The 23,386-nt window shown below is 35.9% G+C and overlaps 1 protein-coding gene across 5 annotated transcripts in view; it reads left to right on the top strand.

Moving 5' to 3' along the window:
* KLHL4 (kelch like family member 4) overlaps window positions 1-17,428 on the top strand; it is a 103,155-nt gene extending 85,727 nt beyond the window's left edge. For 3 of the 5 annotated variants that reach the window (XM_026848455.1, XM_026848456.1, XM_026848452.1), the window contains exons 5-11: window positions 2,933-3,145; window positions 4,197-4,383; window positions 7,392-7,616; window positions 10,002-10,164; window positions 13,097-13,309; window positions 14,877-15,048; window positions 15,788-17,428. In XM_026848455.1, coding sequence (XP_026704256.1) covers window positions 2,933-3,145; window positions 4,197-4,383; window positions 7,392-7,616; window positions 10,002-10,164; window positions 13,097-13,309; window positions 14,877-15,048; window positions 15,788-15,847 — 1,233 coding nt within the window. In that variant the 3' untranslated portion in view covers window positions 15,848-17,428. Of the gene's footprint in view, window positions 1-2,932; window positions 3,146-4,196; window positions 4,384-7,391; window positions 7,617-10,001; window positions 10,165-13,096; window positions 13,310-14,085; window positions 14,266-14,876; window positions 15,049-15,787 lie in introns of those variants that run through there. The other 2 variants (XM_026848454.1, XM_026848453.1) reach the window with 2 other exon arrangements.
* The last annotated feature ends 5,958 nt before the right edge of the window (window positions 17,429-23,386 follow it).

Below are 23,386 nucleotides of genomic sequence, written 5' to 3'. Positions count from 1 at the left end.
AGGGAAAATTTAAGAATTAGGACTGTTACAGAAGTATTGGAAGCAAAGAAAATTATGCTTAGAAAAACAAACGTTCAGTTCTCTTGTTTCCCATTTCAGAGTTTTGCCTTGTAGAAGGACATACTTACAGAACTTAGAGCTGCAGTATGATTGGTACATATTTCTTCCAAAAAAATGTAATAGGGCCTTAAAATGGCTAACGTCAAGAGGCAAAAAGCAATGGCCCATTCTTACGCTTTGGATTCAACAGCAAGAAAATTCTAAAGCTGATTTTAAGGTGAGACACACATAAAAAGAGCCAATATAAAGAACATATTGGAAAGATTTGGAATGCTAAAAAGCACATCATTGACTGGAGCATAATCCTACTCTGGCTCAAAGCAAGAAATGAATATTCAGAGCGTGGGAAACCGAGAAACAAGATAGCTTGCTGTGAAACCAAATCAAGGGATAAAAATTCAGGGCAACAAGATATGCTATAGCAACTTTAAACACAAAAAGAATAGCAACTGCTACAGCTAAGTAGGTATAAAAAGAACTACTTGTTAGGAAAGACACGGCAGATTTATGCTTGAAATATTAGTGTAGTATGTCAAAACCAGTTTAGAGGCTTCATAATGCTGAGAGCATTCCAGCAAGAGATTGTACAATTCCACATGCTGAAATAAATGAGAGTGGCACATGCAGAGGGAGAGCACTGGTTGTGCTCCTTCTATCATACTAATGAATGGTTGATTTAGCAGCAATCTAGATTCCTTTTGTATTTTAAAATTTGAAAAAGGGCATTTAAGATAGAGGTTCACTCAGCCTCTGTATAATGGCATTGTCCTTGCTGCTCCACACCATTTTATACTCAGCCAAAATCAGGAACTTCCCCCTTTCTGCTGTTACTTCTTATCTCGCACCAGCCCTAGCACACGGGCATCCACTCTAAGCATTTAAAATTCATGGTCCAGGTTTCTGCAAAACTGAACTAAAATTGTATGGTTAAACATATGGTTTTATGATGTCGGACAATATGAGAGCCTTTTTTTGTTTTGATGCTTTTAATCATTTGAATCCTCCAGTCTTCCCCAGGAGTCAGACTTTTACTATTTTTAAAAACTGTGTGTCACAGCAATGACAGTTGAGTCTTTAAGAACACTGTCTGATGTGAAGGATCATGATGAATCGATGAGACTCAGCAGTACTGTGCATATAGGCTTTACACTATGTCTTCCTCAAAACAACCAGGAGCATTTCCACCTCTAGAACCACCTCCTGTATCTTGCATGCAACACAGATTGAGGATGCTGCCATGAAAGAGGATTCATGTCATAAAACCACCTACCAAGTCTGCAGCTGCTGACAATTGAGTGACAGAAAAGGAAATCTGCACCTCTTTGAAATAACCTAAAAAGAAAATTTTCTTTTAAACCCTTGAAGTAATATTAAGTAAACTTTGGAGAATAAGGGATCATAACAATGCATACACACACAAGTGTTGTGGAAGAGGATAAATTAAATGCTCTGTTTTGCCTCATGTCAACCTCAACCACTTGAAAATGTGTACCTTAGGGGAAAGGCTCTGAAGTTGTACTGTGAATATAGAGACCATTCAAATGAACTAGTAGTATTTAAACATTTTCAAAAGATAATCAACTAGGAACACCACATCCATTCAATAAAACCAGATACAATGGAGACCTTCCCCTTCATTACTTTAGCCATTGATGCAAAGTATTAACAGTTTCCTGCCTGGTATCTTTTCGTGCAGACAGAGCTTGTTCTGATAAACATCTCGTGCTATATTTGTAACTAAATGGAGTCTGGCCTTCCTGTTCCTATTCTCTGAATGTCACAAAATATTAAAGCAGGATATGCATAACAGAGCAAGGTTAACAGCTCCTTTAATCACCAATACTTCTATATTTACATCCTTGGTACTCTTGAAAAGAGAGTTTCAGAAAGCTAAGAAACTACTGAATGTAAATAATAAAAAAAAGATCTGTTACTAAAACGTCTTCATCTGACCTATTTCAATCTGGTTCCTAAATAATATATATTACTTTCAGGTACGTAAATGGTAGTTAATATTTCAAATGCAAACACAAATCCTACATGCATTTCTTTGCAAGCAACATCAAAAACTGATCTCCCTTAACAAAATTTATTTTTTTCCTTTGGAATTAGCACAAGCAAGCATACTTAATATATTTTAATATCAGTTCTAATATTGTTGCAACTCGACTCTATAATATATTATTTTTATGAAAAATGATTCTTTGAAAGATCTAGGGTTTTAATATTCATGGCCATTTCTGGAGCTGGTAAATTTTATCAGCAATAGTTTAAAGACTGAGATCCCTTTGTTTGGTGTTGTCCAATTTTCTATTGCCCAGAAAGTACTCTTAGAAAAGTTTAATTTTCCATGCTGTATTTTCTGCTACTAAAAGCCTTCAGACAACACCTGGCACACCTCCTTGCAGAAGGATTGGAAGGTTTCAATGTAATTTGCTTAAAACTTAGGAATCTGATTCTAACAGAAGTTACACAGTTTATTTGAATGCCCACCACTTGGCATTCTTAAGGTACATACTCTTCAAATTTTGCTTCTATTAAACTGTAATGTTAACATCACATTGATGGACAAAACTGCCAGTGGCAAATCCCTAAGACCGAACATACTGACAAGAAGCCTGACAAACACGTCTCTAAGCATGGTAGTGTGAAGATTAACATCATTCTAGAGTTCTGCAAGAGAAAGGCAGCAAACAGCAACTAAAATCTCCCTTGAATGGTAGAAAGAGTTTGAGTGATCTTTAGAATATATATTGCATTTCCCTATACTGTAGGAATGAAATATGTGCAAAGCCTACATTATCTAAGGAAATATTATTTCAAGGTGTGAAAATCATCAGTGCATTGAAATTTTTTTTTTTCCTCTTTTTAGGAACACTTCATAGAAGTAATAAAAAACCAGGAATTTCTTCTGCTTCCTGCTAATGAAATTGCAAAGCTCTTGTCCAGCGATGACATCAACGTTCCAGATGAAGAAGCCATATTCCAGGCATTAATGATGTGGGTGAGGCATGATTTGCAAAACCGACAACGAGACCTAGGAATGCTTCTTTCTTATATTAGACTTCCTCTGCTTCCACCCCAGGTATGAATGTGAAGGGCTAACAGGGAACTTGACTACCACCTGAAATGCTTGCCTCAAGCATCATTAAGACAGAGAAAAAAATTCTGTGGAAAGGTTCTGGTTTTCACTGGGGCTTTTGGTGTGGTTTTTCTTTGTTTTCCTTAACTGTATAGTAGATATGTTTATTATTTGTAAACACAGATGAAAAAAAATCCCACAATGCCAGTGTAATTACTAGACTTAGAATTACCTCTATAAAAACATCAGTGTAATATTACAAAAGTAGAGTATTTCTTTGTTGGGTAGCGATGGTAGTAGTTTTCCTCTAATAACACATCAACTTAGATACTATGCAAAGATACTTAGCTTTACCAAGCTGCAGGACAGATAAGGCACAATAATTATTTCTTTATTACTAAAAAGTGGACAAAAATAAAAAGGTCCAGATTATTGCTGACTATTCTGAGCATTAACATTACTCGCTCCTTAAGACTGAAAGAGTCACTTCATTCACTAAGTTCCAGACGCAACATACTATGTTATAGTAAGCTGAAACTGTTTTATCTGTGTCACAGAAGAATCTATACATCTCTTAAGAAAAGCTTATAGGAATATCAAGCCTGTCCGGACACTATGGTTACTTTATAGATGTCCATGACTGAAGCTGTAAATAGTCAGCTTTGGATTAAGTATCAAAATACCATATGTATTTAATTTTAAATCTAATTAACATATTCTAATATTCACAGAGGTGTCCAGTACTATTATAGATTTGCTTACACTCACAGCAAAAGTAGTTTTGCATTCAGAAGGTGCAGTACTACATTTGCAATTTTAGCCTTTTCTAAAGCTTAAAAGAAAGTTTTGGAAAAAATAAAGCTGACATCATACTTAATGACTTTTTTACCTACCTTAATATTGTTTTGCTTGCATTAAAGCAGAGTTTCTGGCATAGAACGAGAGAGAGGTAAACTTAAAATGAGTGTTTGTAGCTACATTCTTTAATTATTAAAGTACATACAATTTCAATGAGATATATATGTATAAAAGATCTTTACTTTTAATTTCTTAGTTACTAGCCGATCTAGAAAATAGTCCAATGTTTGCAGACGACCTAGAGTGTCAGAAACTTCTTATGGAGGCTATGAAATACCATCTTCTACCAGAAAGACGGTCCATGATGCAGAGTCCTAGAACTAAGCCTAGAAAATCTACAGTGGGTGCACTTTACGCTGTAGGAGGTATGGATGCCACTAAAGGTAAGTTCAGAAATTAATTATATAAATTAGTTGTATTACAGACACACAGGGAATGCATGACAATTATTTAAAGATTTCTGTACGTAAACAGCAATTTAGAGATGACAAATAGAAAAAAAAATAATCCCAGAACACAATCTTATGTGTTAGATATTTTTCCTTCTTGCAAGAATTGTATGTTTGTAAATAATAGACATACATCTTGAAGTGCAGACTAAAGAAGTTTGACTCGGTTAATTTTAAAATTAAATTTTGTAGAATTTGTGCATATGTTTTGACTTTACAAATCAGAAGAGGAAACTAATATTCAAAATATTTCAAGATTCATTTAGTGTTGTGTTAGAACCTTGTGCTCCATTTTCAGACAAAAGTTAGAAGGCTGGAAAAAAATTTAAAGAAGAGGAAAATAAACCCAGAAAGTATTACTGAACTATAGAGAACTTAGGTAAAGCTTATCAACCCTTATAAAATTTCATATGAAAAGATTTGTACTCTTTCATGAGTGCATCAGTACGTGCCACTTTTTTTCAGGACTTCATACACAAGGTTTTTCAGGTTGTAGTTGAAAGTTAAGTCTTACAGATGTATTGCAGTTTTTATTATATGATTTTCACAACTGCAATCAGCTTACAGCTTTACACATACACTATTTTTTTTTTAGTAGGCAGCATATTGAATAATTTTCTACAAAAATCTTAACTTCAAACTCATAGCTTGGAGCCAAAGAACTATAATTAGTTTAAAGTCTAGCAACTTGCTGAACAGTATTACTTTTAGCTGTGTGAGTTCACTTTTAATAGAATCACAAAGAAGCTAATCCGTTTCACGGTGTGCAGAAAGTTGCTGATGACTGATTTTTCTTATATGAGAGATCTTGCAGAGCTACCTTACTATCTCTGTGCAATCAAATCAAGTGCAAAATACACATTCATCACCATCACAACATGAAAACACGAATTCCTCGGACAATTTAGCAAAATGAAATTAAACTGTGGCCGTTAGTATAGCTTCATTAGCGATACTGATTATTTATGAATTATATAAACCAGCCAAGATCTCAATGTAATTTTTAAACTAACTTCTGCCAAAATAAGAATAAAATTTTCTAACAGGTTTTCCTCAGTAAAGGTTATGCAAAGAAAGGGCTATTTCAGTCAACATCTCCACTTCCTGTTGGTGCCTCTCTTACTTATTGCCTTGGAATAAAGCCAATTGTTTGAACTTTTGCCTTTTGATGGTTAAGAACAACAGCACTTCCTCTCCTCCCTGCTGTCCTCTACAGCTCTGACTCATACTTTGAGCCTGTGCTGGACTGTAAGATAAAGGAAACAGCACCTAAGAGACTACGATGCACTGGAAGAAGAGTTCCAAGAAGGGAATAACTAGCACCTCTGGCAATAATATGCTTTCTGTGATAAACAAAACTCTCAGGGAATGCCAGGTTTGGCTTTGTGCTTATCTCAGGTGGTATATGAAGTCAAATCTCAACTTCAAATGATCAAAAGAAGATCAAAGAGCTACTTTTGGGCTGGTATTTTGAAAAAATGATTTTGTGCGTAAACCACATTAACTTTCAAAACCTACCTTCTAGCCTCTGTAAAAATTACAGCCTACAGGGTACGTATGAACACACTGTACACCTTTATGTATTTTTCCTGGTTTTTAGTTAGAGAGCAAGATACTTTTGAAGCTGAGAACTCTGGGGCACTCACATATTAGCAAAGCGTAAATGAGAAGGAATCAAAGCAAAGAGCAAACATAGACTAACAAAACTGAAAGAACAGTCAAAGAAATCCAATTGCTCAGAATAAAAGATGACAAGAAAGGGGGAAAAGTTGAATTTCTTTCTGTTACTGCAGATAGAACTGGTAGATTCCTTTCCAGTCTATGCATCCGGAAATACATGCAGAGGAGAGAAAATATATAATAAGCTCTTATTTCACTGAATTTATTGAGTATAGCAGATGATGTCTAGCAGATCTCTAAAGCAAATGCTCCCTTTCTTTTCTGCTTTATTGCATGGTTGTTTGACTGTTGTAAATCATTCATTAGCCACTAACTGCCTATTGTAATTCTCAAAATACTGCTCTAGTCTCAAATCCCAGTCAAGGAACAGGCGGGAAATCTGCTGTTTTTCTCATCTGGTTGCCTTCAGCTGAGCTCCGGGGTGCACTGTGTGTGCAACTGGCAATTGATTCTTCCACCTTGGTTGTTACTCAGTTATCTCCCCACAGTTCTAAATCAGTTCTTGAAGGAGCAGTTAGGGCTGCTGAGTGACTGACAGGAGCCAGCGCATGGAAAAGTTTCAGTTTTGAATGGCAAAGAGCTAGGGCCTTATGAATAGTTGCAGTAAAAAAAATTACTAGTAGTTCAGTGACCTGAAAAAACTGAAAATACAGCTTATACTTTACAGCAGACAAGCAGTTATTGCAAGGCTGCTGCAAAGATGAAACTACCTTTTGGAACCAAGTTTGTCTTCTGCCTGTCTCCATCATAAAAAGGAAAATATCCAAATTATTCATGAAGATACATGCCCAAGTCCCAAGATAGACACATGGATACATTTTCCATTTTTGATATCACTAGTAGTTTAAGCACAAACATGGTCGAAGAGTACATAGCTGTGAAGTACCATATTAATAAGGAATATAAAAATACCCAACACAAAAACCCAAACTATGAATAACCTACACTCACGGTATTTAAATGAATAACAGAATTAACTTATCTCCAAAATTTTCAGTATTAAAAAATTTGCTGGCTTTTAATTCTATATCTTCTTGCCCCCAATTAATTCTCATAGATTTGACAGTCATATATACATGCAATTAATGCAACTTTCTCACTAGGTTCACATTTCGTAACTGAAGTTCTCAGGGAGCCACAGTAAAAGTTCACACACAAAATTTAAATGTTTTATAATTTAATAATATTTTGGGTTGTATCACCTACTGATTGCTGGGTTGATCAGTTCATGGATATTCTCATAATACTTATGTTTTTACCAGGTACCACTACAATTGAAAAATATGACCTTAGGACTAACAGTTGGATACAAATTGGTACTATGAATGGTAGACGATTACAGTTTGGAGTTGCAGTAATTGACAACAAGCTCTATATTGTGGGAGGAAGAGACGGTCTGAAAACTTCTAACATTGTTGAATGTTTCAACCCTATCACCAAAGTTTGGACTATAATGCCTCCCATGTCGACGCACAGACATGGCCTAGGTAAGAGGTGTTCTTCCTTTGTAAAAACCTTGCATCACACACACATGAACTTTGATAGACGCAAACTCTGTGGACATAACTTTCAAAGCATTTCATAATATGCAGGAATATTTGTAGAAGATATTTTTCAGACCGAGATGCCTATTGCCAAAATTTTATGACAGTGTCACTAGTTAGTATTCACCTAACTTGCACTGGTCTTCCAGAGTTGATTTTGCTTTTACAAAGTTCCAAAATATAACCAACAGTGAAAATAATCAACTCTGTCCAAGGTAGCGGTCAAGAGATACGTTTGCAATACAGTAACAATCTGATTTAAATTTTCTTTTAAAATTATGACTTAAGCCCATCGGTACCAAACACCTCTGAAAATCAGATCAGCAAACTACCCACATGGAAGAAAATACTGAGGCAAGGAAACAAGTACAACTTCACTAATAATTAGCTAGCAGCAAAGCACCACACAGCTCCTTGCTCACTCCTCTCCCCTCCCAGTGGGATGGGGGGGAGAACCAGAAATGAGAGTAAAACTCATAGGTTGAGATAAGAACAGTTTAATAAATAAAATAAAATATAATAATGACAATAACAATTAGAGAATATAATAATAAATCAATTGTAATGAAAAGGAATACAATTTGAAAAAAAGAAAGAAAAAAGACAAGTAATGCACAGCGTAATTGCTCACCACCCGCTGACTGATGCCCAAGCAGTGGGCACTCCCCAGCCAGCTCCCCCAATTTCTATACTGGGCATGACGTCCTGTGGTATGGAAGAGCCCTTTGGCTAGTTTGGGTCAGCCATCCTGGCCATGCTCCCTCCCAGCTCTTTGTACACCTGTTCACCGCCAGAGCATGGGAAACTGAAAAATCCTTAACTTAACATAAGCTCTCCTTAGCAACAACTAAACATCCATGTGTTATCAACACTGTTCTCCAAAACACAGCACTGTACCAGCTACTAGGAAGAAAATTAACTCTGTCACAGCCGAAACCAGGACAAGGTCTTTACTGCAAAATAATTATTAACATTATTCACAGTGAATGAATGAGTATGAAATCTAGAATTTACTTCTGGAACTATAAAAAAATATGGATAAATTTTCAGTTGAGGAGACTGTAAGGGAGGGAAGAAGAGGATTTCTGTGTGATTTACATATCACAGTTCTTATGAAAAAGCTGGCTTCTCCGAAGTTTACACAAGCTTGAAATCATTGGTAAGTTCAAATGATATAGAATAATTTTATTTTAATGAATAATAGAAAAAGATTGATCCAGAATTATCTGGTAAAGCTTTGCAACCTATATCACCACTCCATCACACTCTCATTCCATGGAGAAAGTACAGTGTAGGGTTCTTAACAGCTAGTCTGTCAAATTTATAAAAGCAAATACTAGTAGGTAGCAAAGGGAAAGAAAACAAAACTTATTAAATAATTCTCACTGAAGTCTTTATAATTACCAACTGCAGGGGCATAATTCTACCCAACAAGTAGGTCACAGTGGTAAATTTGAGTGCTTAAAGTTAGGCTTCTATCTGTGTGTCAGCCTGGTTTGGAAAGCTGCCTTACACTTACAGCTCCTATTAGCTTCAGTGTGATTTTGTGGAGAGTTAGCACTTTTGAAAAAATCAGGCCACGTATATTTAGGCCTGAAAAGACAGATTTAGAACTTTTAAGCAGCTAGATTCAAACATTTCCCCTTATCTAACAAAGGAAGAAAACAGCAGCAGCAGCTCCCCAAAGGAGGGGCACCAAAGCCCCTCTCTCTGGAGAAGGACAATGACACAGGCTACATCCAGAGCTTTGCAGAGACGGCCAAGTTCCCTCTCCTGTGCCTCAAGGACAACAGATACAAGCCAGCTCCTATCCAAAAGTGTGTTCCCCTTACAGGCATTAAAATGTTATGGTACTATAGGAGTAAGGACTATCACTCCACTCAAGCTTCATGCTGGCAAGACAACAGAGCTTCAGATGGCTCAGAATAAGGATAGGTGGCTTGATTTGGACATATTTTTCATTGCCTGGCTCAACCTTTGCATCTTTTTAAAATAGGAGCATTGTTTCTCATGTAGAGGCTCAAATTTGTTTCAGAACAAGGTCAATAGAAGTGGAAGAGATAAAAGTCCAAGAAGAGAATATCAGAACTAAAGCAGCTTTCCTCTAATCTTTTGGCAAAAGATAACGCTTATTCAGAAAAAAACACTGCATATGAAGAATTTTGTTTATCTTTGTTTATTCTGCCAAATGACAAGGCAGCTTTTAGATAGTTTAATACCAGCTGAAATTGCTTATCTGCATACAGGGATTTAAAATATGAAGCTAATACGCTATTGGTCACTGAAATTATTGAATACTATAATTTGTCCCTAATTCTATCTTTTAAGGAGTAGCAATGCTTGAAGGACCAATGTATGCTGTTGGTGGCCATGATGGATGGAGTTACCTTAATACCGTAGAAAGATGGGACCCCCAAGCACGGCAATGGAATTATGTTGCTAGCATGTCAACCCCTAGAAGCACTGTAGGGGTTGCAGCATTAAATAGCAAGTATGTCAACAGAAAAAAACTTTCTTTGGTTTTTCATTTGCTTCCTTCTTTGGAAATCCAGTTTTTTTAAATTTTCTTTTTAATCTTATCATAATTATTCATATCAAGAAAAGAAAGAGAAAACATAATGCACAAAAATAATAAATTTCTTCCTCCGTTGTGTGGTAAATTGTTTGCAGTTGTGTTTTAAACGTATTGCATCCCTTTTAAGTTATTACATGCACATAAGAATTTCTAGAATATAACATAAGGGGATCTACAAGAAAGCCAGAAATAGACTTTTTATAAGGTCGTGTAGTGATAGAACGAGGGGTAATGGCTTTAAACTGACTTTTAACTTTTTAAGAGGGCAGATTTAGATTAGCTATAAGCAAAAAATGCTTCCCTGTGAGGGTGGTGAAGCACTGTGACAGGCTGCCCAGAGAAGCTGTGGCTGCCCCCTCCCTGGCAGTGTTCAAGGCCAGGTTGGACGGGGCTCTGGGCAACCTGGGCTAGTGGAAGGTGGCCCTGCCCGGGGCAGGGTTTGGAAGTAGATGATCTTTAAGATCCCTTCCAACCCAGATCGTTCTATGATTCTGAAAGATCAGCTACTTTAAAAAAAAAATATCTAAATTTATATTTACATTTTAAAATCACTGTGTCTAGGAAAGCACCATTTGAAAGAAGCTGTACAGAAATGAAGTCTTTTCACACCTCCTGCATGCACCTACAATTTTAACATACAATTTGACAGTCAATAATAATTTTTAAAAGGTTCAAGGTATATGGTGTGTTCAAAAGGAAGACAATTTTAATAACAAGGTGTGGAATAAACAGCCTTCTATAAGTCTTATTCTACCCAGATTTATTCTGCCCTTCATCTATTGCTTAAATACACTATCTTGTGTTCACTGTAAATTGGTTTTCCCAACAAGATTTTCAAAACTTATTTAAACATTCTCCTGAGACACTAAAGCCACTCAAGCACTTTTACATGGGAACAGAAATGTGTGAATCTACTGTGTAATCTGCAGTAAACAGTATTACACCGTGTTGTACGTTTCTATTTGAAAGTAGTTTTATTTCAAGATGAGTAATAACAATTCATAAATTAATACCTAACAGAATTTTGGTTTTGTTCTTCAGCAACATAGGATGCTGCTGGAAATACAAAAAAAAAATCTTGTAAAAGGCCCCAGGTTATGCTGGAGAGCATGGCTTGAGCCAACCTTCCTTCCTACTTAAATCTGTGGAAAGCTCTTAGTAATGACAGCTTGTAGGGATGGGAAATATTACAGTTGCAGGCAGACCACTGCATTTATCATGAAACTTTATCACTGGCTTCCCCGTTAATTTCTTAAATTCCAAAGAAAGAGAAGGATAAAGAGCAGAAACAAAGACGTCAGCAAATAGATATTTGCAAATGCAAAACTTCTTCACATACAAGCCATGGTTTTGCATTCAAGCATGACATGATTCTAATCCTTAACTCAAAAGTTCAAGAGAGGCAGAACTGTCTGTTAAGTGCCTGTTGTATCTCAGAGGAAATGTTTTCAGCACAAACTTCACCAGAAACTCCTGTTGGTACCTTCCACAGCAACATGCAGGAAACCACTTTGTCAAAGAGGAAATCCAGCCTGATCCTGACTCTGTTCTCAATCACTCCTGATACAAGCTGTCTCCAGCCTGGCTTAAATCATGTCTGTTAGTCTAGTGATGTAATTTCTGGCATACCAGGAGAAGCCAAGATCAAATGTCCATCGTTCCGTGCTACTGCTGTGGTCTAACCAAGCAGAATGCTTCTCCTTTTCCTGTTTCCCTAAGTCATGCCAGAGTTTCTGTGGGGAAACACTTTCTGATCAATAAATGGTCTATTGAAAACACCAGTCAATAATGATAGATTTGTTCTTTTCCGTGGAGAATGGGAAATGCTACCATGTTTCTAGACACGTTATGGAAAACAAAAAAATATCCCAACCAATCTGTTTGTATATACAGTGATTTCCTCTCTCTGTGAAAGCTGTGTAAACAAGTAGTCTGTATCTAATGGCATGATGTGAAAAGAAAACAAACCCAGTCCTCAAGTTTTTTATCAGTCATGCAACAAACTGCACAACTAAACTCAAGTCTATCTTCCCTTCACAAACATTAGAAGAGAGAGATAGAAATTTTCTATTATTTTAACAGTGGTCAAGACTTTTCTAGTTAAATTGTACATTAGAGGAGTCTAAAACTTTTTCCAGTCGCTGGAGAAAAACAGGCACTTCTCAACCAAAATTAAAAGAAATTCAGGATTTGTAAAACTGATTGACAAAAAGCCAACACCCCCACCCCCCCTGCTTCTTAATGGGGATTTCCACCATTTATTCTTACATCAGCTGGTTTAAATCTCCAGGGTTTTTTTGCTTAATGCCTTTAGGCTGGACAGACAAGATGATCTACCTGTATCGTAACTTCTGTCCAGCAGATTTTCTTAAATACAAACATTGTGGAAAGTATATTTTTGACATATGTTTTTGATATATAATTATATTATTAAAGAGTTTTTACATATTAACAGTATAGGGAAAATGCTTAATGCAATACTAAGATGTCAAATACTCCATAAGCCTGTCATAGGGAATACCACCAGTATGTTTCAAACATATGTAGTATCTTTCAATTGAATTCTGTCTATAGCTCACATTTAAAGAAGCTGACATGCATTTTTAAGCTTAATTTTCATATGTGACTGCTTGGAAATTTACACTGCAAATGAAGAATATGAATTCCTTCATACAGCATGCAAAACCCTTTGTGCAAGGCAAGTTTCGGAGCATAGCTGTCAGACAGCAAATAATGGGCATAATGATAATTTTAACATGGTCTGAATGAAGTTAACCAAATAAAATTCCTATTAAAATGAGAGACTAAAGACCGAAATTGTTTGCCTTCTTGTGGGTAATTATCCCAGACTGTATGCTGTTGGTGGACGAGATGGAAGCTCATGCTTAAAATCAATGGAATGTTTCGATCCGCACACAAACAAGTGGAGTATATGTGCTTCGATGTCCAAGAGAAGAGGGGGTGTTGGTGTTGCAACATACAATGGATTTTTATATGCTGTGGGAGGTCATGATGCACCTGCTTCCAACCACTGCTCTCGACTTTCCGACTGTGTAGAAAGGTAAGGAATTTTTTTTTTTTTTTTTAAATGGTCCAGGAAGGAAATATAAAATAATTTATAGCAACAAGGGAAATCTCTTCACAATTGGAATGTTATGTTTGTAAAACACGTTATGCTTTTTAAAATAATATTCTTATTTCCAATGCTCTTGTGATAAAAAAAACCCAATTAACCCTAAGAAGCAAATTCGTCTCAGCTCCCCCTTCTATTTGAGCTGCCCAGGAGCCAGGTAAAGACAAGAAAGACAAAATCAACACATGACCTTTCTATTTCTCAAGTGCCAAAATGCCGGTTTGGGCTACTTGTGTCATATATTGTAGGAAGTAAATACTTTTCAGTTGTGTCTTCCTCCAATAGTTTGGCTGATATTGACCAAAAGGTTAAAATGATATTATCACATATTCAAACAGGCAGTATTCACTACACAGATATTTTCTGATGGAGAAGACTGATTTCTGTAAGAAACCATGTTGCTTTAGGAAATGGGGCTAAAATATATGCTAAGAGTCTGATTTAGAAGCAGAAAAAAAACGTAAACATGCACCAAAGCTCACCACTATAGCGTGAATTCACACTTTAAAACTAAATAATACATGAATACATTGGCCTAATCATTTTGGTAGCACACAGGTGTAAGCAGCGAAATCCTGGCTTTATATCAATTTCTCTACGTAATTACCGTTAAAATGAAAATCCTGTTTGTCTGATCCTTATTTAATCGCCACTGGTGACCACAGGTCTTAAGAAAATGCAAACACTGGACATTTCTTTTTCAGAAATAAAAGCATCGTGTGTCAAATGTTGCTTTGCCACTGTGGTAGCATGTGGCACAATGTAGGAGGACAAAACACTTGAGCTCTGGGTGAGAAGGGAACATAATGAGTGGGGACAACTCCTCTGGCTGTTTAACGGGCCGTGGGTATCCCTTGACACTTGTGTCATTTGGGGACAAGAAAGGAAAACTGAGCAAGTATTCAACTACCTGTTTGAATATCAATGGCTAAGTTTTGTTTGCAGTTAGATGGTGTGAAGCTGGAACTACCATGGAAATTTTTGAATTTATATGGGAAATTGACTGAGTATATACCAGAAATAAAATCAACGCTGATATGAAAACCTGCCAGGCATTTTGTGCTACAAACTTTTATCAACTGTGTGAGATATTTAACTTTTTTTACACGGAAATGTTCTGAAAACATTTATTCTGACAAGGAAAACAAAAATCTTTATGGAGAAAAGATTAATAATATATTGAAATTAACTTCGCTGAGTCATTGATGGCCATGCTATCATTCCCTCAGGCCTCATTTATGTTTAAAATGTATTGTTTGTTTAATCTGATAAAAATGGAGAGCCTGTAATCCGAAAGTGAAAAGATGGGCATTTTTCATGTGCTTCAAGATCCCTCTAGTGGCTAAATTAAATATTTAATCACATTACTCAATATTCTCTATACAAGCTCATGGTATAAACTGAACTACTATACAGGAGAAAGTAAGCAAATATCAGTAATTTTAAATACGTTTCTACAATGTATTTGTCTAAATTTGATCATAAAACATCCTAGGTATGATCCTAAGACAGATGCTTGGACAACAGTGGCCCCCTTGAGTGTACCTCGGGATGCTGTTGGAATCTGTCCTCTGGGGGACAGGTTATATGCCGTTGGGGGTTATGATGGCCATACGTACCTGGATACTGTGGAGTCCTACGATGCTCAAAATAACGAATGGACAGAGGTAATAGGAAGAATCACTTAATAGGTAATAGGAATTTTTCCTGCAGATAGGAAGAATTCTGTCTGAATAATGGACAAACTAAAACTCATTATGTTGCAAAATTATCACTGTTTTGTGAAAAATGGTATATTAGGATGTAGTAATACTGTAGTTGGGCTTGTATAAAATATCATTTGCTTCCCCTGTGAAATAACTACAAATTGTTGAGACTAAAGGCAGTGCATGGGCAAGTGAGCCAGGTTGCACAAATCATTTTATACTTGAAGCGTTTAAATTTGCTGCTGTTAGCACTGGCGTGTGTTTGTCAGCAATATCCTCTACTGGTGGCACTGCCAAGCTTTCATATTTATGATCATCACCACTGAGACCAAGAGGAAAGATTTAAAACTATCAAGATCCTTTTGTAACTACTCGGTCCATGGTTTTCGAACATAGGATATGAAGGACTTTTACAAAAGTTAAGAGCAACAACACCAGCCTACACTCCTGTAACTCTCAGTGGCTGCTAAAAGCCTTTTCCCAAAAAGTCAAAACTGTTTTTAGAGCCCTAGTTAAATCTATTTTTTTTTTTAGAATACATTAGTTTGAATAAACAAATTGTTTTCCTTTTAATCTGCAAGCAGTTTCTTCTAGTCCTATCCATAGGAGTTTACTAAAAACCTTTCTTCTGTTTTCTTTTTTGTTTTTTTTTTTTTTTTTTTTGTTTTTTTTTGTTTTGGTTTGGTTTTTTGTTTTTTAGGAAGTTCCTGTCAATATTGGAAGGGCTGGAGCATGTGTCGTTGTTGTGAAGTTACCCTGAGGACTAAAATATTGTGAATCTAAACTGGGTGGAGTTTCATGAAGACATTTCCACAAAGCAGTACAGACTATACACATCTCAGTAGTCCTTCATTATAGAGAATCCTTATCTCTGAGCCATTATGCTATTAGAGCACAAAAGTGTCTTCCTGCACTACAAAAATTTTGCATAAGTGAATTATTTTATTATGCCTAATACATAAAAATTCAGTAATGTTTAAATGGTTCCAGTTTGTTACAAAAGTGTATCTGTTATTTATAAAATGCAGTAGTAAAGTGATAAACGGGTGTATAAGATTTGATAAAGTTTGTTCTTTTCTATGTTGGCAGTAATGCTGATGTTTCTAAAAAGAGCTTTTATATTCTAAGTAAATGAAAATGAATAAGAGAGAAACACCTTCAACATAGAACTGCACAGAAGTAAATATTTGCCCATAAATATCAGTGGCAACACAATATTCTCTGCAGAAGTAACTTCATTTCTATACTCAGAAATTAAATTACTAAATTAACTTAAAAATCAAATCAGAGAAGCATAGAATTTGGTTGTTATTCAACCTGCAGCACTGCTAGTACTGTGACAGAATGCCCATTTTTACCAGTATATTAAATTGAATTGTGCAAGTTAAAAAAAATAGTAGGGCTAAAGTATCTTTATGTTATTAACTATGTGCCAACAGAAAGAAATCTCTTTTGTCAAAACACAATGCTAATATAATTTGCAATCATCTTCACAGTGCACAGATATGTGATATTTTAATGCTGATCAGTGTGCCAGGTTATTCATGGATTCGTCTTTGCCCACTAACCATCTGTCAGTATGCATTAAACTAATTTGACTATTCTTGGGATAATCACCATGCATTAAATTTTAAAACAGTCATATAATTACATTCCTTGAATATAACTTACAAAATGAAATTCTTATATCATATTGATATGACAATCTTTGACCTCAGCTGAAGATTACCAGCTTTCTCTCATGTACAGCAGAAATATGGTAAGAAAAAAACCCACATCCACTGTGTAACATTATATAGCGTTTATAGAAGCATGTTTATGGTTTATTTGAAATTAAGGGAATGCTAAGAATCAAGAATAAACAGGAAAAGAATCACCTGAAAACAGCACATAATATTCCACATGCATGGTATATTCTTTTTGTGTGCCAATTTTTAATGAAGGCTTTTATTTGTTTCGCATTATTTTCATTTTTTAATAATTTCAAATGCTGAAAGTGTATTTTAGAAAAAGAATGTATGTAAGATATTTTATGCTGTAAAGCACAATATTTGGATAGTATCTACTTTAGTGTTTCTTATGTTGTTTTGTCAGTATCAGAAAATTCAGGAAAGAGGTGAAAATTCTCTGAACATGTAGACTCTTTCCTGATAGGATACTGTGTTTTCAGAATTCAGCAATATGTTATTTTACAAAATTTATAGTATTAATCCTATTGAATCCTTCTAAAGATGAAATCTCACAAGCATATTTATAAAAAGAAAAACATTTTTAACTTTAAAAATCAATTATGTTTATATATAGCATGCTACATTCAAATAAACTTTACTTTCTCTGCTAAGAAAATTTAGACTGTATCTTAACAATTTTGCGGGGTTTATTTTACGTCTTTTCAAGAATAGAAAACACAGAAGTATCAATTGCATTTTTGTACTCTACAAGATCCTGTCTTAGTGTCCTTTTGCATCTGGTCTGCACAAACTAAAATTTACCTTCCTTCTAACACTTATTTTTAGATAAAGTCCATATTTTTTCTTTCTTTGAGTTAAAAATAGTTACCAATACTGTCCTGTTAGGGTGCCCTTTCTATGAAAGGGGCTCTCACACCCAAGCCTGTGGCAATCTAAGATGATTGCTGGCAGAGGGTTGAAGCTACAGCACATTTTAAGATGATTTCTTTTGGGGCCGTTAGGAAAGGCTGCCCTCCAATAGAGACTTACCAGTGTAACAATTCAGAACTACCTTCATTTAGTTGTGAATTTCTAGATTAACACACAAATGTCTTGCTCGGTGGGCCAGGAAATGTTTATTTCATGACTTTATTTTGTATCTATTTTTGTGGAGGAAAAAACCCAAACCCAAACCACAAAGAACCCCCCCCCTACTAACCCAAAACAACACAAAAACCCAAGTAAATGGGGAACAAACCGTAACCCAGATAGCGGATCATGGGTTAGAGAATTCACATTGGAGGAGGAAGATATTTCTTACCAAATCAATAATCTGAAGCAAATACAAGGGGGCTAACCACTAAGCTTGAGAGTGAATCTGCATAGTAAAACATCTGTGAATATGAGGTAAGTGGTAATTTTATATCTCTCTCCCCTGTCCTATAGGGAACCTGCCTGACCACCTACCTAGAACATCTTTTTGCAGCAAATATTTTTTAAATGCTAATAAGAAAAATACAGTTTTTCTCTATTCATTGCCATCTCTGCTTAGGTCATGCAACAGCCATGTGCACTCTTTTATGTAAAGACTTGTGTGGATCACAGGGAGAAAGTCACTATTGTTTATCACTCGGGCTCTACATCATGCTTTTCTCATGTTCTCCTATAACAGCACACCACTGTTTCCAGCAAACAGTGTAACCTCATTTATTCTACTCTTGCTTGGAAAGCACTAATATTGAATGCCCATTTTTAAAAATCTGAAATACAAATTATAGAATGTGCAGCTAACATCAAGATACGTGCAAGAGGCACATCAGAATAGACACTGATAAACTGCCACTACCAATGGGTCTTTCTCACAAAGCCTTTGCATAGAATTTGAAGTTGCCTGAGGGTAAAAGGCGGCACACAGTCTCAAGTAAGAGAAAGCGGGTGTGGGTCCTTACCTAGTAGAGTGTCTTATATCTAAAAACTTAGCAAGCCTACATTAACGTAAGAAAATGAAGCCTTAAGCATAGAAGAGATTAGTTTTGAAGAACAGAAACAGTGACTGCGTACCTTAACGCAAACACACAGGCCCAGTCTTCGAGGGCTGCGTGGCTTGCAAGTGTTATGACTGCAGAGATGACATAGATCTTCTCTGTCTTTGTCCCCTCTTTCAGCTTGCAAATGTTACTGAATGCTTTATCAGTAAACAAGGCATGAGATTTAGGAAAAACACAGAGCTATAAATAATCCCTTTAAACGTGTCTAACTATAGCACCATTTCATAAAGTCTCAAAAATATTAAAATTACACCTTCTGTATTTCTCTACTACTCTCTAAAGAAATCACGTCATAAGGTTTGAGTATTTAAAAAACACCACAAGAAAGAAAATCTGTAGCATTCTTCTAGCTTGCAGCATGCGACTACATTTATCAGTGATAAATTCACTACCTCTTCCTACCATGAATCGCAACCGCCGAGGTGGAGTATGTGAATATTTGCATTTGTGTGCTATGTGATGAGATGGTCTAGTAATTTCTATGGCAAGGCTGTGGTAACTACTACACTTTCTAAACGTTAAGTTTAAGGCCATATCTTGTTATAGAAACAACACAAAGTTAAATATGAGTAAGGGGAAATGGGAAAAGATGGGAAGGGTATTAAGCAGAGAAAAGTCAGAGAGCAACTGAATGAGAACTTACAAAGTAAAGCAGTCAGCTTAGGGAAGACTGGATTTAAAAACCAGATGTGAAGAACTATTTCTGCATGATTTTCTGATTCTTTATAATCTCTGAAGCTTCTGTCTTCAGAGATGGTACTAAGGAATTTGCTATTAAGGTGCCATGGGAAGCAGAAGTGATGAATTATCTGTTTCTTTACATGATACTTCTACATGCAACTGTACATGCAACTGAGAATCAGGTTGTGCACCGGCTGGCAACTGTTTGGAGTTGTTGTTATGAAAGATCATGTCAACTTGTAAAGAATAAGGGGACTATTACACACTCACATCCTGAATTAATTTAAAAAACATCTATTTTAGGATGAAATTATGGCAAAAATTATGAGATTAAAACCTTAAACACTAGAAAAATATCAATATAAATTTGAGCACATAATCAAATTTAAGCAGTGAAATGGCACAATTGAATTTTCTAGAGAAAGCTGTTTCTCAGCGGTTTTAGTACTAAAGTTCATTTTAGCTTTTCTTCTGCCACATTATTTGTACAGCAGTAAAAAGTCATGTGAAAGGAAACTAGCAATCCACAAAAGGAAACTGGACACCTAACAGGAAGGTGGAAGAAAAGCAAACTGGAGAGAATTTGGAAATATTTAGACATTTTTAGGTGAGAGGAAGCACTAGAGATGTTTTCTGATAAGGTGTCATCCCTTCACATTTCCTCTGTTTCTCCAAACATGAGTAGGTGCAATAGTTACACGGCATCTTTTCTTATTAGGTACCCTGACAGCTGCAGGCACAGCTGGCTCGCTGGCAAGGTGTGGGAGGGAGCCATCCTCTCTCATCTCTGCCCTTGTACTGCTCTGTGCCTATTATCATGACTCTCGCTGGCAGAATGATTATTATTGTGCTATCTCTTTTTTGCACAAATAATTGTGTTCGCTTTCTTTTTAATACTCAGCCCTTAAACCACCTTTTTCTGCTTTCGACTGGGTGATAATCTCCACAAGAACTGGACAGCAACAATATTTTATATAAAGTATGGAAAGCAGGGATACCGCTTACCCCATGAAATCGATTCTGGGAAAAAGTGAAGGTACAACTTAACAAATCATGTCTCTATCTACCAATAGGAGATATTTAGGCAAAGAGCGTAAGAACCAACTAGCTCAGAAAAAAACCTTCTATTGCTTTAGCAATGTTGCAGTAATGTAACTGCATTCATCTTCATAACACATCTACAAGGTAGGAAAGCAGTACTATAGCTATTAACAACTGTCATGGAAAAAATAAATTGTTTCCCTGATGCCATATTAGAAAAATACATGAAGGGAAGGACTTAGGCCCAATTATTTCAACACTGTCTGTATCAGACAGTATCTCCACTAAGCCAACCAGATTCACAGAAATTCAAAGCTTATTTGAACTACCTAGTCAACAAACTCATGCTGCCACCTTCTCTTTTTTCTACCTTCTTGGTTGAGGAACTTAGGAAAACAGCTTTTCTACAGTACATGCTGAACAGGTTGAAGAGTTAAAATAAATATTTTAACACGAAAGGAGACAATTGGTCGCACGTGTCTGGAAGGAATGTCCAGGGTAATTTCTCAAAGAGAATCAATGAAGCGTCACGTGAGGCTAATCTTATCTCTTTCTACGCGTATATTTCTGCACATGGTTATCATATGATGTAAACTTTTTGCTTTCCACCTGACCCTACATTCATTCAGAGATGGGGTACCTGATGCTAAATACATGCGAAATACCTGGGCTTCAGTATCTGACTCCTCAAAAGCAAAATCCTACACTGCAATTTTCTCTGACTCTGGACATTACAATAATTGCATGTTGAATAAACTGCAATCATTTTATTTTTACATTTCAGCATGGGTCCTTCCCATGGGGAAATTTCATTTTATTGATTAGAATTAATTCCTGGAGAGATTAAACTGAACTCCTGTAACAGTCATCACTGACGTAGTATTTTTAAGAGGTTTGTGCTAAGAGTACTTACAGTTGATGTTCAAGCCTCACCTCTTATACCCTATGTCCTCTTACCGGGAAAGGGGGGGGAATTTTATCAGAACAGAAATCCCTTCACTGCCACTTCCCCCCAGAAAGATGAAAGTCTGCTTTTTTTCCATAGTAAAACTATATTATTTTTATCTTTAAGATCTCTGCTGAACTCATGACTTGCCAAAGAAACCTGACAACAAAATGCTACATTCAACCATTTCTACTTTTCAATAAAGTTCAACTACATTGTTTGCACAGAGTCATTAAAGGTTACACATCTTTCCTTCCTCATGCCCACATCCCTGAGGACTTTTTTTCTCCCTCACAATACTACATATGTAAAAAGAATTTAAAACTCTAATCTCTTCTACATGAATAATCATGTTTATGGAGTGTACAGAAGAGGATGGCACTAAATTCACATTATCAAGATTTTCACAAGCCAACCATATATGACTGAAGAAAATATATCTGCCAATTATGGCTTGGACAACTCATTTGGGAAAGACTGTCCAAGAATGATCTTTTAAATATCATATTTAAAGTACAGATTAACATTTTATATTTAATAGTAGAAAAACTATATCTGAAAGCGTGTTTGTATGTTACTCCAGCAGGAAGTTTAATACAAGACACATCCAGTTCCACTTGTCTTTTCTGATGACAGAACGAGTCTGGTTTATCAAACTCAGGGTCCAAAAAAGTCTCAATTTACAGGAGTTGTTAAGAAAATACTCTGAGGTTTAGCCCAAATTATTTCTGCATTTTGAAAATTACAAAAGGTGTTGAGGAATGGGGAGTGGATATGAAGACTAGGGTAAGTTTGGGCAAGACTGTGTGAGATTGGATATAAAACCAAAATATCATCTAAGTAACTAAGAATTTTGACTTCTCAAAGCAGGATTTCTCCCTCTTACATTTACTCCTTGTTATCCCTTCTTGTGGCTATAATTTAGGTGGCATTCCCTGATCAATTGGAGAGGCAGACTCTTACATTCTCTTCTTTCTTAGATGTAGTCAGAAAAATATATAGAAGAGAAAAAAAACACCCCCAAAACCCCAAACAAAACCCACAAACCAGCTTTGTTACATAGGCAAAAATAATAAATCAAAGTGCTTTTGAATTGTCAGATGATTGCTTGACATTCTGTTAGCAGATTTTTGCTTTATCTTCTATTCCATAGATAAACTTGGGAAAAGGAGACTGTCCCTTTCCCTGAATAAATTCTACAACAGAAGTTGAGTAAATTCCAGTAAATTACAACAACTAGTAAAAGTCACAGCAATCAACAAGACAGCATCTAACTTCAACTGTAGTCATCTGAAACTGAAAAGTCATTCTGTTCTCCTTTCTCTGAGGGTGAAGTACCCTTCAGAATTATTATATGACTGATATATACATATATTATCAAAATAAAAAAACTTGTAAGACTTTAATCTCTAGGTTTTCTCATTTCTTATAGAAATATACATTTCTTCTGAACTCTACAATTTCATGAGCATATTGTTTTTAGTTTTTATGTATATAAAGCCCCCTGAGATAATTTCCTTGTATGTGTTTTCTGGGTTTTTACTCCTGTTTTTCTATAACCCCTTCAGTTTGAGTCCACTTACAAAACTGCTACCCTTTGGCCACGTAATTTTCAGCCTTTAAAACACCATAAGCATAACTCTATTCTATCGCAAAATAGATGATTACAAAAATATTGTAATATCCCTCTAACATATTGCCAACCAGAAAACATTTTGTCATTCTAAGAGCAAAACATAAAATATGAAGAAAAAATAAATAGGCAAAAGTAGACTATAATTTTTCATTTCTTGCATGAAACGGCCTTGTTAAAGCCCAGTCTCAACTATCAGTGCTAGATGTCTTAGAACTGCAGAAACTGAGGATCGAATAGCCTACATGTAAAGCTTACAGGAACTGTGTCAGCATTTCTT

This window comes from Athene cunicularia (genome assembly GCF_003259725.1).
Source record: "Athene cunicularia isolate RWA chromosome 4 unlocalized genomic scaffold, athCun1 chr4_part3, whole genome shotgun sequence".
Classification (NCBI taxonomy): Eukaryota; Metazoa; Chordata; class Aves; order Strigiformes; family Strigidae; genus Athene; species Athene cunicularia.
The sequence above is the reverse complement of the archived record's forward strand: the minus strand, read 5'-3'. Positions and strand labels throughout refer to the sequence as shown.